We start from the raw sequence: 15,430 nt of genomic DNA on the forward strand, positions 1-15,430 counted from the left end.
CTGAAAATTATCGTGCTTAACGTAATAGAGAAATTAATGAATTTGTGGAAATGTGAAATTTATATCAAATATCAAAATCATCAAGTAAACATGAGGTTTTGTTGGACAGCAGGGAAAAAAATTATATTGATATATGTATTTGTGAATAATTGTACCATGTAATGGTTATTTATGCAACGTGTGTGTAAAGGAGTACTTTTTTACAAGTTGGAAAAGTTTAAACTTTCCTAAAGAGATATACACGCAATTTTAGCAACTACTTACTTTCTTTTTATTTTGCAGAAAAAAAATTTAAATGTAAATTAAAGTTTCTACACTTTTGAGCAACTTGCCATTGTCAAGGTTTGGGCTTTTTTTCGAACGAGTCAAAGACGTTGAAATGAAATTCCATGTTACGAACAACGCTGACAATCAAGGAAACGATCTGGAAATAAGGTTTTAGTTATTTACAGTAGGAGTGAGAAGGCAAAGCTTTCGTTCACGCGAATTGAAATTCAAGTGAACGAAAGCCGCCTTACTCTCGAGGGCACATTTTTGGAGGGATCTGTTGCTCTGGAAAAAATAAACAAAGTTCTCTAACGTCAATAAGGTGGTTATGTGCATGTTGTGGAAATTGTGGAAATGGATGATGAAGAGTTATACGTTCCTGATGATGTCCTGGAAGAGGCAAGTGCCGCGGGTACCAAATGTTGCCTAAACAATCAAAATTACGTTATCAGAAAAATTGCAAAAATTAACACAATTATGCGTGAATGGAAATCAGTAAGAGAAAGACAGTGACCGAAAAACAATGAGCGAAAGTGACGTGAACGAAAGAGAAACCTTCACCCACTGGTAACTATGGATACAGACTCACTTTGTAGGGAGGTATCGAACAAAATGAAACATTAGGGATCTACAATACTACGACAGGGGAGGAAATGTCTATTACGTATTGAGGCCGTAGAGAGATGTTTTTTTGGGAAACCATTATGAACTTTTTTCTTTTTCTGTTGACGCTCTCTTGTACAGAATAGAAAAACAAAAAATTTTGCTACGGAACTGTTCCACTATCTCTTCTAGTTTTGGAGATGTAAGCGTCAAAAGTTCCGATTGTCGCGGGGTGATTTTAACCCTTAAATATGCTCTCAACAGCCAGTTTTTTTCTTTTGATGTACAATATAAAATATAAAGAAATCGACCAAAGTAACCTTCCTCGTAAGCAGCCAGTTTGTGCGAATTGGACTTCAAACCCGATCCTCTTTGTCATCCGCCGAACTGGATCCTTCCGCAGCGAGTGCGTTGTGCTTTTGATCCGAATTCTTGCCGGTGCAACGTTAATAATAATTGCGCCGGTCGATCTCTCCGCAGGAAAATCCGGTGAAAAGCTTGCGGTGCCATTTATGCTTTTGTACCAGAGCCGCGGAAAGCTTGCGGATGGATATCTCTGGTGGAGCGGGTCGCTCTCATTCTCTTTTCAACTTTTCATTTAAAGTAAATAAAAAGCGTTTTGCCTTTCCCCCTTGCCGTCGTCCGTGCGAAGTGAACTCTCTCTCCCGGCTTGTGTACACCATTCATCCGTCCATTTTTGTCTTAAAATCCTCTGCGCCGTATCGGAAATCTGACTATTTGCACTCGGCCCATTTTGTATAAGTCGAGCCCCCCGTTCGTTCCGCGGATCCGCATTATCGCCGTGTGCACGGATGCGCCGCGGTTATCCGAACGCCCCCGCTCTCGAAAATCGACTGTGACGTAATTAAGAGGCGGTGGCGGTGGATTGTTCCGTTTTTATTTAAATCTGTCGCACAGGAGGAGATTCTTTTAACGCGTCACTCGTTCGAACCAGGCCGAAGGAGGCGAAGGGAAAAAGAAAGATGAGTGTCAGCATCCAGTTTGTATTGTCGGTGGCAACTGGTGTTGACACGATGATAAAACTACCTCGGAAGATTTGTGCTACGTCATTAATGGTTGGCCCCAGATAAACGGCGTGTCCGTTAACCCAAACGGGATATCGATTTTGGATTTGTATTGCGTTAAAACGGGAAAAATCGACAGTATTACGGCGGAATGAATGCGCGCCACTGATAAAAATTGCCGTTATCGGTGCGGAAGGGTTGAATTGGGGGTTTGTTCGAATTAAACGGGCCCGTCAAAAATACCCGCACGGCAGAGCGAGCTTCGCTCCTGGAAAACAATGGGATAAAGAGTGGCGCTCACTAGACCGCGTCGTACGCAAATAGTATTCTGCTGAGGCGTTGGGTTTGTTTTATTAAAAAAAAATATAATAATGATAACTACTGCATTGTTATCTGATAAGTGCAGTTAAGCAATGTCGGGTGTGATCAATGTTGGGATGGATAACCGAGAAAGGAAACCGCGAAACGAAACCGCGGATGGGTAACCGCGAAACGAAACCGCGGATGGGTAACCGCGAAAGGAAACCGCGTTGTGTTGTAACTCCAATACTTCACCGGATATTATCTGTAATGCGTAATGTCGTATGACATATAGCAAATTGTAACGTGGATACGTATGGCAAAAATAAATGATAATACAAAAAAAGCAACACTGGATGTGTCCTTCATTCTCCGCAACGCCAACTTAGCTTTGCGTACGAAGCGTATCGGCGAGCGCCCACCTTAAGCCCCCCTAAATTAGCGCAGTCCCCTGCGTCAGCGTTTTCGCCAGGTCCGAACATGTCGATGGCGACGCAAAAATCGTTGATTTACGACTGCAAAGTGTATCGCATTTGTCGCCGAATTTTAATAAACAATCGTCCATATTTCATTCAGATTTCATTAACCGTTGCGACATAATATTTTCCCTCATCGTTCCCGAACCGATCGGATCGTTCATATTTCATCCGAATAAATTCGACTTCTTTCTCCTGCACTTTCCCCCACTCTCATTTATGCTCATTTATTCTTTACAGTTACTACGCTTCGACGTCCTTTCCTGTGGGCCCCTCGCGATTGGTTCCCCCAATAAAGAGGCAAAGGTTAATGACAACTGCAAGAAATGGCAAGAACAATCAATCCCAGAAAACATCGACCGTTCCTCCACTCGACCAACTCAAAGTCTACAGTAAGTTCACCCGGCTGATCATAAACCGGAAAGATTTTTTCCGACGGAACGTGCCAAATTGCGAACACTCCTGTCGGGGGGGACGATCCGGCAAGACGGTGCTGAAGCCCACGAAAAACGAAAGTGCAATCTGGTGGGTCGGCAGAAGTCAGGGTGGAGTGGGGGACGCCACAAGATCACATTTTTTCATTTCCTCCAGACAGGAAATGACTTTTCGGTTGCGGTTGCGGCACGCCCCGGCGGGTTTATTATATTTTTTTATTAATAGTTTTAATTAAGGGCGGGACAAAGAGGAAATATTTCGCGTGGAGATGTTTGCGACAGTGGAGAGCCGTTCGCATTTGTCACTCTTAATGTAGCGAGCCGTTCTGGTGTACAATGCAATTATGAAAGCCGTCTGTGCATTGTAAGGCCGCCCATCCGCTTATGACGTCACATTAAGGTCCCATTTTAAATATTAATGCAATTGAGATTAATATAGAGTGCTTATTACGGTTGTTGGCTGCGCCCTCTGCGCTCGCAGAAAAAAACGCCGACACAAAAGACAAATATTGAAGATTACTGCATTACCGTGTCGTTATTTATTCATTAAGGACGTCCAGCGAGATTAAGCCAGATTTGCAACGTTTAGACTTGGGGCTGTCGAGGGGGGGATTTTTTTCCGGTGAACAATGAGCGCCCTCGTCGCGCTTCCGCAACAAAGGAGGTAATTAATAACTGTTTTAAATGTGGAGCAAAGGGCTTCGAGGTCGTAATCTTGGCTTAGGACCGTAAATTCCGCCGAGACGTGCCGAAAGCGAGAGGCCACATTCGGAAACAATTTTTCTCTCCTCCTACTCCTTGGAGTGTTGCACTTCCGGAATCTTGGACGGGATGTGCATCCCCGCCAAAGTAGACGAGAGGCCCTATTCGGAAACAATTTTTCTCTCCTCCTCCTCCTCCTTGGGAGTGTTGCACTTCCGGAAGCTTCCGACCCCCGCGAAAGTAACAGTCTCGTTAATTCCACGCCTCTTTCAGGCAATCAAGATATCCTGATCTGCGGCAACTGCCGGGAAATGTACACGGACCTGCACGATTTACTGGAGCACAAGAAAACTTACTGCAAACTCCGTTTCACATGCAAATGCGACTCGAACAAGTCGAGTGAGTAGTATTTTTTTTATATTCGTGAGGCTCCATTCACGTAAATTGAAGTCCATTCACGAGAGCCCTTTGCCCGCAGAGTCCCCCGCAGACGATCACTCGTCAGCGTCGTTGTTATGTGTCCAGTGCAAAGACGCCTTCCAAAACGCCTGGGACCTGATGGTGCACGCGCAGGCCGCACACATGCTGAACATCTACGAGCTGGGTGTTCCGGCGCTGGCCAACTGCTCTTCGCCACCTCTGTCGCCCAGAGACAACAGCACACCCGACAAGGTAAGTGGAGGATTTTGTTAGCGGAACTCGCGTCTCGGTACGCGTTTCGATTCCGACTCGTCGCAGGCGCCCGTGAGATTTTGTTCGTCACGAATCAAACAAAAAAACTTCACGTCAGTTTTTCATTAAAATAATTTCTCATTCATTCTGTCAAAATCTTCAGTAAATTCGAGACAATGACCGAAATACACGCGAATAACAGCGGATCAGACATCAGTTCGGACTCGTGGACGTTGCTGGACGATAACTTGCTAAAGGACGAGCAGAATTCGGTCGGTCCGTCCGAGAACAGCGACGACATCATCGAGGTGGAGTCGGAGGGCAGGGCCGACCGGAAGGATAACGCCGACGAACCGAAAAAGAGACGCAGCGACGGTTTCTTGACCTTCGACGAGTACCTGCAGGAGCGGCTGCTCGAACACGACTACGAACAGGAAGAGAAGCCCCAGAAACTGAGGAGGATGTACAAGAACAAGATCAAGAGGGGCTTCAGGAAGTGTAAAGCGCAGAGCTTGGGTATTTCTGTTTTTATCACGATTATGTTGGCGTTGACAGCTTTCGCGACTTTATGCTCGACCCTTTCGCAGCCTGTCGCCGAGAAGGAAGTGGAAGTAGTCCACTTCGATAATCCTGTCAAGACCAAAAACGCCACCAAGTACGAACAAGTCCTGCAACAGATCAACGACACTATCAAAGATCTGGAAGAGATAAATATAACGAAACTGATGCAACCACTCAAGCCCAAATCCAACGGTACGACTCTCGAAGACGATCCGAAGGTCGCGGCCAAACCGGTGGCGTTGCCCAAGAGCCTGAACCCGCCCCCGGTTGCCAAAGAGCGACTCACGAAATACCCCAAGTGCGACGCCGTTACCAGTAACATCTTGAAGGCCCCCAAGACCAAACCGAAGCCCACCAAAACCAAATGGATGATCTTGAAGGAGCTGCTCTTGGACACCAACCTCCACGCGTTGGTCTCTTTGATCATGACCAACATCTACCTGTTCACGCTTTTGGCCGACTTCGCCAAAAAACCCTCCCAGAAGAACTGTCCCACCAAGTACGAGCTCCAGCAACAACTGCTCGAAGATCTAGAAAAGAACAACAACATAGAAGAGATCCGAAAGTACCTGTTCAAGGAGTTGCCGTTTTGGAACGCGGAATTCGCCAGTAAAGATTCCAAGAAGAAGAAACTGATGAAAAAGTGCAACGACACGATCGACAAGCCGCCCAAAAGAACCAACACGGTTGCAGTTTTTCAAGACAACAAGAAAGTCATCAACAGTCTCCTGTTGAGGACCTGTCCCTTCCTCTCGGAACACGCCCTGGGTCCGGTTCTGGCGAGGCCCCACATCGACGATTCGGGCAAGAGCGAATGTCAACGCCGATTCGAAGAGTTGGACCAGCACCAGAAGAAGTTCGAGAACCTGAAGCAAGCACAAAGGAATCGGATCAAGCTGCTGAAGCAGAAGTTCAGGAACGAAGTGTCGTTCATTCGGGACACGGAAGAGGAATCGGAAGCGAGAGCCGAGAAGATCAACAGGACCAGTCAGATGTTCATCAGGAAGTTGAAGTTCAACAGGGAGAAGTACCTGTTCGAGCTGAAGAAGGTGAGGGAGTTGAGACAGAAGGTGTCGGACGCGAGAAAAAAGGAGACCACGAAGGACGCGGCCACCGGGAGTTACTCGGTGTCGCTGCCCCCCATCTACGACTACGGGGAGAAGTTCAAGATGATCAAGGAGAAGTTCGAACGGGAGAACCATCAACTGCCCAAGGAGTTCAAATTTCACTAATTCGACACAATGGATCACCTCATGACATTTCAGAATAAATATCTAGACCATCTTGACAGTTGATTATTTGTCAATTTTGACACGTCGAATTTGAAAGTTTGGTCGTCTGGAGACTCACTTCGGGGCGAGTTTAGCGTTTTAAATTGGAAATTGTCGGTTGCGAAGGAGTAAACTGGGAGATTAAGACCATCGAGCGGTTATAATTGGCGCGCCACGACCGAATTATCTCCAAACAGATAAATTCGCCTTTTTCGCTCCGGATCCGTCATAAAATCCCGAGTCACGAACGTCGAACCCACAATTAAGTAAATTAAAGCGTCGATTAGGGCCAGGAGGGCCCAACCTCCTTCAAAGTCAACAATTCCGCAGTCATTTTCGTGCGAACGCCGCCACCGATAGAGACATGTGTAAGCCGCGATAAGCGTCGTAAATGCGTAAGTGCGCCCGTGAAAAATGGCTCGCCTCCAATCACGCACCCTCCAATAATAAAACCTGTCACATCTCATACCAACCCTTATCTCGGAGCGTCATGCAAAACGCCGCCGCCCCCAGCCCGCTCCTCGCCCCCGTCTAATGTTACTAATTGGTGCGTTCGGGAGATTTTCCGTTTCTTCGATGTCGCTTTATTACGACCGCGCGCCCCCTATCGCCCCATCTGACGGTTATTTATTTATAGAAAGCGAAAGAGGCACGCGATTCCTCCGGAATCGACCACCCGCCGCCCCGGCGGTGGATCGAAGGTGGCGGCGCGAGGGGACGGTGCCCATCTATCAGCGCGCTCGCCGCTCCCAGGTGTATTGTTATCTTGGAAAAAAATTGACTCCGAAACCCGCCACGGACAGGTATGGTGAGTTATGGTCCGGGGTCATTCCGCGAAATCGCGTCTCGGAAAATTAATAATTGAAACGGGGGTGGCAAATACTAGATCTATACTGATTCCTGATTCAAATGGAAGAAAATTAAAATGGGGGAACACTTTTGCAACAGGATGGGGCAAGTGCACACCATCAAAATTACGTTTTCTTACTAGAAACACGCACGAAGGACCAAAATGAAGTGTTTTATTGATAGTACTTAAAAATTAATTGCTGGCATAATTGAAACATCACTGAATAATTAACAAATTCGAGTATAACAGCAAATACTCGTAATGAGTCGCTTCTGTCGTTAAAGAAAATTAGAGTGAACTTTAATGACTTCGTTATCACCGTTCGTAACGTGCATCATAAAAATATAAATTATATCGGTAGGGACTGCAACACTGACACGTCACGTATGGTGAACGCCAACCAAATAAAAAAAAAAATCATGGTGCCCGTGTGGCGTGGCGTTAAGTTTCGGCTAAACCGTCAGTATTGGACCAAAAAGGATGTTCATTGGAAATATAAAGCTCATCGAGATCAACAATAAAGTCCCGACTGTCCAAAGTGTATAAATTCTGACACATAGCCCTTTCTGTACGACCAGTTAACACTTTTGACCTTGGACACTATGTGTACGTGCGATGCTTGGTTTAAGGAGGACGTTTAGGTTTAGGTTTGGTGCGGAAATGACTGAAAGGTTGTTATTCGTTTTGACAAAAGAAGCAGTTCATTTAAAGCGTGGCTTGTCTCTTTGCACCTGTTAATTATCGTCGATGGCTTAGGGAAAGGTTTGGAATCGAAGGAATTCGTTCGGCCGGATCCGGCGCGTCGACAAAAGCAACAAAAGACATTCCGCTAATTTAAATAAACATCTTAGAGCAATATTATTACAAATGCGAATAATAAAGGCGGGCTCAAGATGTTATTGTTCCGGTCTTAGAGCTGTCAGTGGCAGACCGGTTGGTGGTGCGCGCCCTCTACACGCGGTCTCTTAAGCGGATCCTTGGCGAATATAAATTGGGAATTCATTCTCCTGGTCTGGACTTTTTCTTCGCAATCGGCAAACAAAGAACACGGAATCCAAACGGGCTTTGAACGGAAGCAGAGACGTATTTACATAGCCGTTTAAAAACAAAAAGAGAAAATTGCCACTTAGGCGTCTTTAGTTCGTGTCGCCGTCTGTGTTTCTTCTATCAGCGCTCGATCAGCAAATAGGGCCTCTTTACAAACTATCAGGCCGGGTTCAAAGAGGCTGGGGGCGGCGCGAAAACAAAGCTAATAACTTCCGGCGGTGGGACGCCGCTCCGGTCTTATCTCCGGGAGTAATTGCCTCCGAAATTAAAATTCCCGCAAAATGCGAAACAATCGGAGCGTCCGACTCTTGATTTAGACGATCTTGTCGCCTTCGAGTTCCACCGTGAGGGATCGCCCCTCGGGGGCAGTTAGTGTTGATTAGGCTCCATCTTGAATTTTTGCCCGACGGACGCGGCCCCACGCGACTCCTCACCTGCGACGAAACAAAAACGTTCGCTTTGTAACGTTAGTCGGCCTTCAATTAGCGATCGAATTCGTTTAATTCCGTAATGCGAATCGTTTTTTCTCCAGCTCTTCAGTTGGAAATAATTTGCGTTTGCAGCCCTCGTCAGGTGTCGAATATCGTGCAATTTCCAGGCTGTCGATGGCCCGGGACGCTAAATAATAAATTATAAAGCAGAGGCGTAACGTAACGTAATCACAAGGCTCGCCCAGCGCTACCTACAAGGCCCTAATCTATCGCGTAATGTCTCTCTCCCGCTGATCTTATCCCATATTGCCGGCCCAGCCCCGTTTTGCAATTACTAAATCCATATCCTACGAAAATAACCGATTTATGGTGTCGGGGGTGGTCCCGGCCCCCCATTTAGATAAGAGGAAAAGATAATTGACGCGACAAAGAATGGGCCGAGGAGGGGGGAACCGGACGAGGCCGGAAAAAACCCGGTCCGAACGATCTACAAGGAATTGCCGGAGAAGACTTTGCTTTAACTTAATTTTATATCAAAAAATGGGGGCGTCGTTGTGGCGTCGGATACGCAACGGTTGAGATGCCGTCCAAGAGTCGGAAGTCGGCGACGAGTAAAAAAATTTCCGGAATTTAAAGACATACGTACCTATATTATTTCCAGGGATTTGATCGTTTTATGAAAGGAATGTTTGTGATTTGGTTGCAATAACTGTCGGTTAGTTTTCCACAAATTTTTAAAACAAATGTTGCACCCAGAAGGATGCATCAAAAGGCTCTATTCTGCCATACTTGCTTAACGAAGTATCTTCGAAAAGAACTGCTACCGAAAATTTATTTTGAGAAGGTAAAGGAAGGAAGTTGACAATTTATGTGAAGAAAGAGGCATTCCTAATGTTACCGAAGAAAATGCAGCAGTCGTTCAAAGGATAACAGAAGCATTAGCACTTGGATGACCCTGTCAAGTTCCAAAACGCCACCAAGTACGAAGAAGTCCTCCAATTGAGCAAGGACAGTATTGAAGATTTGGAAGATCTAAATCTGACCAAGCTAATGGAAAATAAAACAATACGACCTTCGAAGACCAAGATCAAGTTGCCAAAGAGCGAATTACGGAATACCCCAAGTGCCACCTGAAGTACCTTGAACCCCAACAAGAACAAGTCGAAGGTCACCAAAACGAAACAGATGATTTTGAAGGAACTCTTCTTGGAGGCCAACCTCCGCACGTTGTTTGATAATGAGCCGCATCTACCTTTACTCTTTTGGTCAACTTTGCGAGTAACATTCCAGAACTTTACTCCAAGTTAGAGCTGCAGCAACAACAGCTCCAGAAGAAGCTCGAAGATCTGAATGCAAGTCCACAGGAATCGGATCCCGTTTCTGAAGCAATTCAGGAAGGAAGCTTTGGGGACACGGAAAAAGGAGATAACAGCCGATAAAGTCAACAAGACGACTCAGGTGTTCACCTTTGCTAAAAAAAAATCCCAAAAAAAAAACAATGACCGAAGAGTTGAAGATAGTAAAAATTGGTTTGGCAGCGATAGCGAGCAGACGTGGAAAAAGTGCAAAACAACGACGAGTGAGTGAGAGGTAATAAGCAGAAGACAGCGGGCAAGAAAGAGAAGGCATGCCGAAATCGCCGAAAGCAAGGAAAGAAAGCAGCAAGAGAGAAAGAGAAGAGGGTAGGATGTCGGAAGAAGGCCTGAACCCATTCAGAAAGAGTTCCAGAACCGAAAGATCCCCAAGTAGAGGCGAAGAAAGAAATCAAAGCAAAGAAATACAGAAGAAAATAGAAACAGTGCTCAGAGAGATAAAAGAGGATATGGCGGGAATAGTAGAGGAGAGCAGAGCACGAAGAAAGGAATTAGCGGCAGCGAGAGAGAAGGAGGAAGAGCAAGAAAGAGAGGACATGCTGAAATCGTCAGAAGAGAATTTGAGAGGAGATCAAAACACTAAGAAAGGAATTAGCGGCAGTTAGAGAGGAGAATGGGGAGCTAAGGAATGAATTAGTGACAGTGAGAGAGGAGATGAGAGGAAGTGAAGAAAAAGAGCAGTTGGAGAAGTCAGATTGGATGAAAAGGATGGAAATGATAGAGGAAAAGATGGAACAAAGAGAAAAGAAGGAGAGGAAGAATAATGTTATAACTGGAATAGGGGCAATATGTGGAAATATAGAATGGGGGGTGGAAGAATGGTTAGAAAGGGAGATAGGGGTGAAAGTGAATGTAAAGGAAGCATTTAAAATAAATAAAGATAAGTTGATGCTGGCAAAAATAGAAAGTTGGGAGCAGAAGAAGAACATAATGCTAAGTAAGAGTAAGTTAAAGGAAAAAAAAAGATGAGAGGATGTATATAAATGACGATTTGACAAAAGAAGAAAGGGAAACACAAAAGAAGTTAAGAGAGTTAGCCAGAGAGAAGAGAGATAGAGGAAAAAGGGTGAAAATAGGATACAGGAAAATACAGATAAACGGGGTCTGGTTTAGATGGCATAAGAGACAGGAGAAACTGAAGAAAATTTGCTAGAAGAAGGAGAGAATAAGAAGACGACTCGGCGAGAAAATGTACAAGGAGAAGGTGAATAAAAAGGTAGAGGGACAAAGACACAGAAAAGTAAGAGAGAAGAGAGAGAATAAGAGTATCGAAGTACAATAAGGAGGGGAGAGAGTGTGTGTGAGAGAGGAAAATGATAGCGGGTTGCAGAGGTGGGGACGAGGAGAGAGAGAACAGGAATGGGAAGGAAGGAGAAGAGAGAGAGAAGGTGCAGGAGGTGACGCGAGGATAGTGAGAAGATCGAACACATGCGGCGAAATGAGAGAGAGAAAGAGAAGGGAATGGGGACAAATAGGGAGCGAAGACGGCAGGGAGAATAAGGAAGAGGAGAGAAAGAATAGAGAACGAGAGGAGTGAGGGAGAACAATAAATTGTTATTTTTATGTTTATGTTTTGTAATCAGGAATCCGAAAGCCCGTAGGGCAAAATAAAGCATTTTGTTGTTGTTGTGTTGGCAAGGTATTCCATAATCAACTGTTTAAGAGCACAGAGTGTGTCCAAATTCATATCAGAATAGAAACACGAGGTGACGCAACGAAAGAAAAATGGCGAAAAACCACCGAGAAAGTTTGGGCGAGAAAACTTTTCTGGGTGACATTTTGGGTTCACTGCAGGAAATTGCTAATTGATTTTATATCTCAAAATATTCCACAATGGATGACGATTGTTGTGCAGAACTCATTTTTCGGTTGAGCGAATCCACAAAGGAGAAAAGAAGAGGTAAACTTCAGAGAAGGATTTTGCTGATTTACGATGATGCCCCAATTTACACAACTCAACTTTCAGAGCGTGCTGTGTAGGAAGAAGGTTTTGAAGAAATCAGTCATCAGTCTTGACTTAGCTCTTAGTGGCTCGTTCCTGTTCTACGATTTTAGAAAAGATCTTCGGCATTGAGAATTTAATTGAAGATGAAGTTAATTTTCTGTTCATTTTTGGAGGGATTGTTCTCCAACGGACAACATCCCTCATAATTTTGCAAATCTTTGTCACATGCGACAGTTTATGTCAGAGCAAAATCGAGTAAAATGTAGGGGGACGAGACCGTGCGCTAACATCGGGAATAAAAACGGCAGCCGTGGAATTGTTTTAATAAATTAATTTATATTTGCGTGCGCGCGGGGCGAAAGTCGTTTTGAACGGTGCGGCAGTTAGGTACAGCGGCGTCCTCCTCCACCTGCGTGAAATTCATCCCCGTTCCGTTGTTCGCAGTTCGCATTCGCAACAGAACAGAACAAAAAAAAAACACAGCAACGCCGAAACGTACACCTTTAAAATTAATGCGTCGTCCCGGTCCTTCCCCTGGCGCCTGTTGAACTTTAGAAGGGGCATTTCGGGGCGTGAATCTGTCCGGGACGCGTTCCGTCGAGGGTCGCAATCTATAAATTTTGAAGTATTTGAATTTGCCAGAGCAGGTCGAGTTGGGGGAGTGCGAGTCGGCCCGTCCTAAATCACGTTGTTAATGAAGCAAACACGCCACCAGGAAAGATTATATTTACATAAAAGATGTTCACGTGTTGAGAGTCATCTCTCGGCGACCGCGCTCCCTATCATTTAACGTCACGACTAAAACAAGCAGCTCGGATAATTATCCTTATCTTACATCTGCGAGAGATGCATAAAGTCGGGGATAATTACGATAACGTTAAGGGAAGACGTGTTCGCGTGCTCGCTAAGGCCGTCTTGGGAACCACTCGGCCACGTCCCGCCTCGTTGCCAGCTCGACAATTAGCCGTCGACGTCGACGTTGTCGGTTGTCTCCTCGACCGCTCTGCCTCCTCGTTAGGCGGGCGAGCGATGACAAAGCAAGTGTTAATGATGACCGCCAACTGACACTTGCCGCCTAGAATGGCCCGTTATAAATCTGCTTGACGGATGCGTCGACGCCTGCGGCGAGGTAAAAGGTTTTTCATCCTGCGACGCTCTTGCTACTTCTTTGTTTGCGCAACGGAGGGATGTTTGAATTGTCCTCATGGCTGACAAGGCAACCGATTAACTGCATCCCACAATAAAAAGAACTGAGCGGGCGCTACGAATAACCCAGGTCCGAGACGTGGACCCTGCAGCACTCCCTAACAATGACACACCCCGACAGTGTTCAGAATAAAGATGGCGCCACATCTGACCAAGCCACATCACGCCAAAGATACTATTGTATATCGTATATGTACTGCACACATACTACACATGTACTATGTATACCTGTATATATACTACATATACACTGTATACCGCGCGGCATCTAACGCCTACCACTGTACACATGCTACATACATGGTGTTATTGAAAGTTGTAGAGATATTTTAACCACGCGCTACTGGCTTCATGTAGAACTCGGAAAAAATATCTAAAAAATTCTGTCAAAAAATAAAATGACATTTATTTTTTGAGCTACAATTTTTTTAATTGCTTTTAGTCTTCTACGTGGTCAAACAACCTCGTAGGTAAAATTTCGGCACATTTTAAGAATACACCCTGTATATCATGTTTTATAAAATGTACGTCAATGCGAAGTAACCTATAGGAAATATGCTTTAAAACAAGGAAACCGCATTGGTGTGTGTGTGGTGTGACGGTCGTCTGTTTCGTTGCAGGAGAACAAAAACGAAGCGGCGTTGGACGGCGAAGAAGAGAACGGAGACGGCGATCACGAACCGGACTTTATGGAAAACGGTCGTGACGGTCTCACGGGCACCCCAGATTCGGCCAACTCTCGCAACGACAAAGAACTGGAGGACCTAATGGACGTCGAGTCTACCGCCAAGACTTGCATAATGCATGCGTTGAGCATTGTTAGCGCCCCGACGTCCCAGCCGGGCTCGTCGCCGCCGCCCCTGGCCGCCATCGCCCCCCACACGGAACACGGGGACGCGTGGAAGCCCCAGGGACACACGCGGCTCTCCCCGAAAATACAACACGAACCCTATTAGTGACCAGGAATGCTGCCCAGACGCTAATTTTAATACATACAGAATGATTGTTCTCTTTTCGTTGTTGTTTCGTTCTCTGTTTCACCTGTTTTTGGTTGCGGGGTTGTTGCATGGTTTTGGTCCGAGGGGATGAACCGTTCGCAAGGTCGCTTGTAAATATTGAAAAAGATTTCGGACGACTTGGGCCCCGATTACACATTCTATGGTCGTTATCGAGTAGTGGAAGTATCGTAGCTCGAATTGACGGTTTTTCAAGGCGACAAATCGATACAGCTGCGATCTTGTTACGCGCTTTCGACGATTATTTATCTATTTTCCTACATTTTCTATTTTCTTAGTGATAGAATTTGTTTTCCATTATGTAGGTAGTGACACACCACCACACCACCAGCTGACCCTCTTACCATAGCATGTTCGCGCGTCAGCCCATCACCTTTTTCGATTGTCCGATTCTCAGGAGATTAGTGCGCAATCATTGATCCTTCAAATACAAATTCGCTCTCTCGGGAAGTCGCAACGTCATTGAATTTTTTTAAACAAAGAAGAAAATACCAAAGCTACTTAGACTAGACCTTTGTAAATATTTATGTAAAGGAAAACAATTTGACATATCATAAAATTACTGTATTTTAAGAAATAATTGTTAATCAGTCTGATTCCCAAAAGTCGGAGCGTTTTTGGTGGTCAGACTGAGACTTTTTTAAATGTATTAACGAAAAAACTAGACCGTAGGTATCATACTTAGTGAATGCTGTGTTGAATTATATTTATAAATAAAGAATATTATTATTAGATTAAAGTTAGAGAACTTTGCGACCTACGACCAAAGAAAGAACTTTGAAAATAAAATATAACTTAAAAGAATAAATTTGTTGCCTAAAATTTATAACGATGCAAAAAAAAATTATGAAAATGAAATGATGAACAAATCTATATTATTATTAGTAATAATGACGTATAAAACACGAAACAAGAAAGTGTGAATTGTTGTGTAATTAATACTTAAGAGAATAATTTTGCTTCTACTGGATTTTCTATAACTGTCTGAGCTAATTCTTGAAATAATTATTTTATTTTGAAGTTGTATTAGTTGTTATTATAGAACTACGTACTAAGAAAGTGTGAATGACCAATGTTCTATGAAACTACAATCATGTTAAGGACAAAAAAACGTATGAACTTTGCCTTGTGAAATAATTATTATTAGGGCTTTTGATTTCAGAGTATTGCTGACGACCATGTTATTTATCTCTATGTATGTAAAGTTCTTGTCATAATGCTAGTTACTGAAAATATATGTCCTCCATTGTA

At 44.5% G+C, this 15,430-nt stretch overlaps 1 protein-coding gene across 4 annotated transcripts in view; it reads left to right on the forward strand.

Moving 5' to 3' along the window:
• LOC138136305 (heterogeneous nuclear ribonucleoprotein C) overlaps nt 1–15,430 on the forward strand; it is a 226,195-nt gene extending 210,765 nt beyond the window's left edge. For all 4 annotated transcript variants that reach the window (XM_069055460.1, XM_069055485.1, XM_069055477.1 and 1 more), the window contains 4 exons: nt 2,912–3,063; nt 4,081–4,206; nt 4,286–4,479; nt 13,784–15,430. In XM_069055460.1, the coding sequence (XP_068911561.1) occupies nt 2,912–3,063; nt 4,081–4,206; nt 4,286–4,479; nt 13,784–14,119 (808 nt within the window). In that variant the 3' untranslated portion in view covers nt 14,120–15,430. The remainder of the gene's footprint in view (nt 1–2,911; nt 3,064–4,080; nt 4,207–4,285; nt 4,480–13,783) is intronic.

Source organism: Tenebrio molitor, chromosome 1 (assembly GCF_963966145.1).
Source record: "Tenebrio molitor chromosome 1, icTenMoli1.1, whole genome shotgun sequence".
In the NCBI taxonomy this organism is placed as follows: Eukaryota; Metazoa; Arthropoda; class Insecta; order Coleoptera; family Tenebrionidae; genus Tenebrio; species Tenebrio molitor.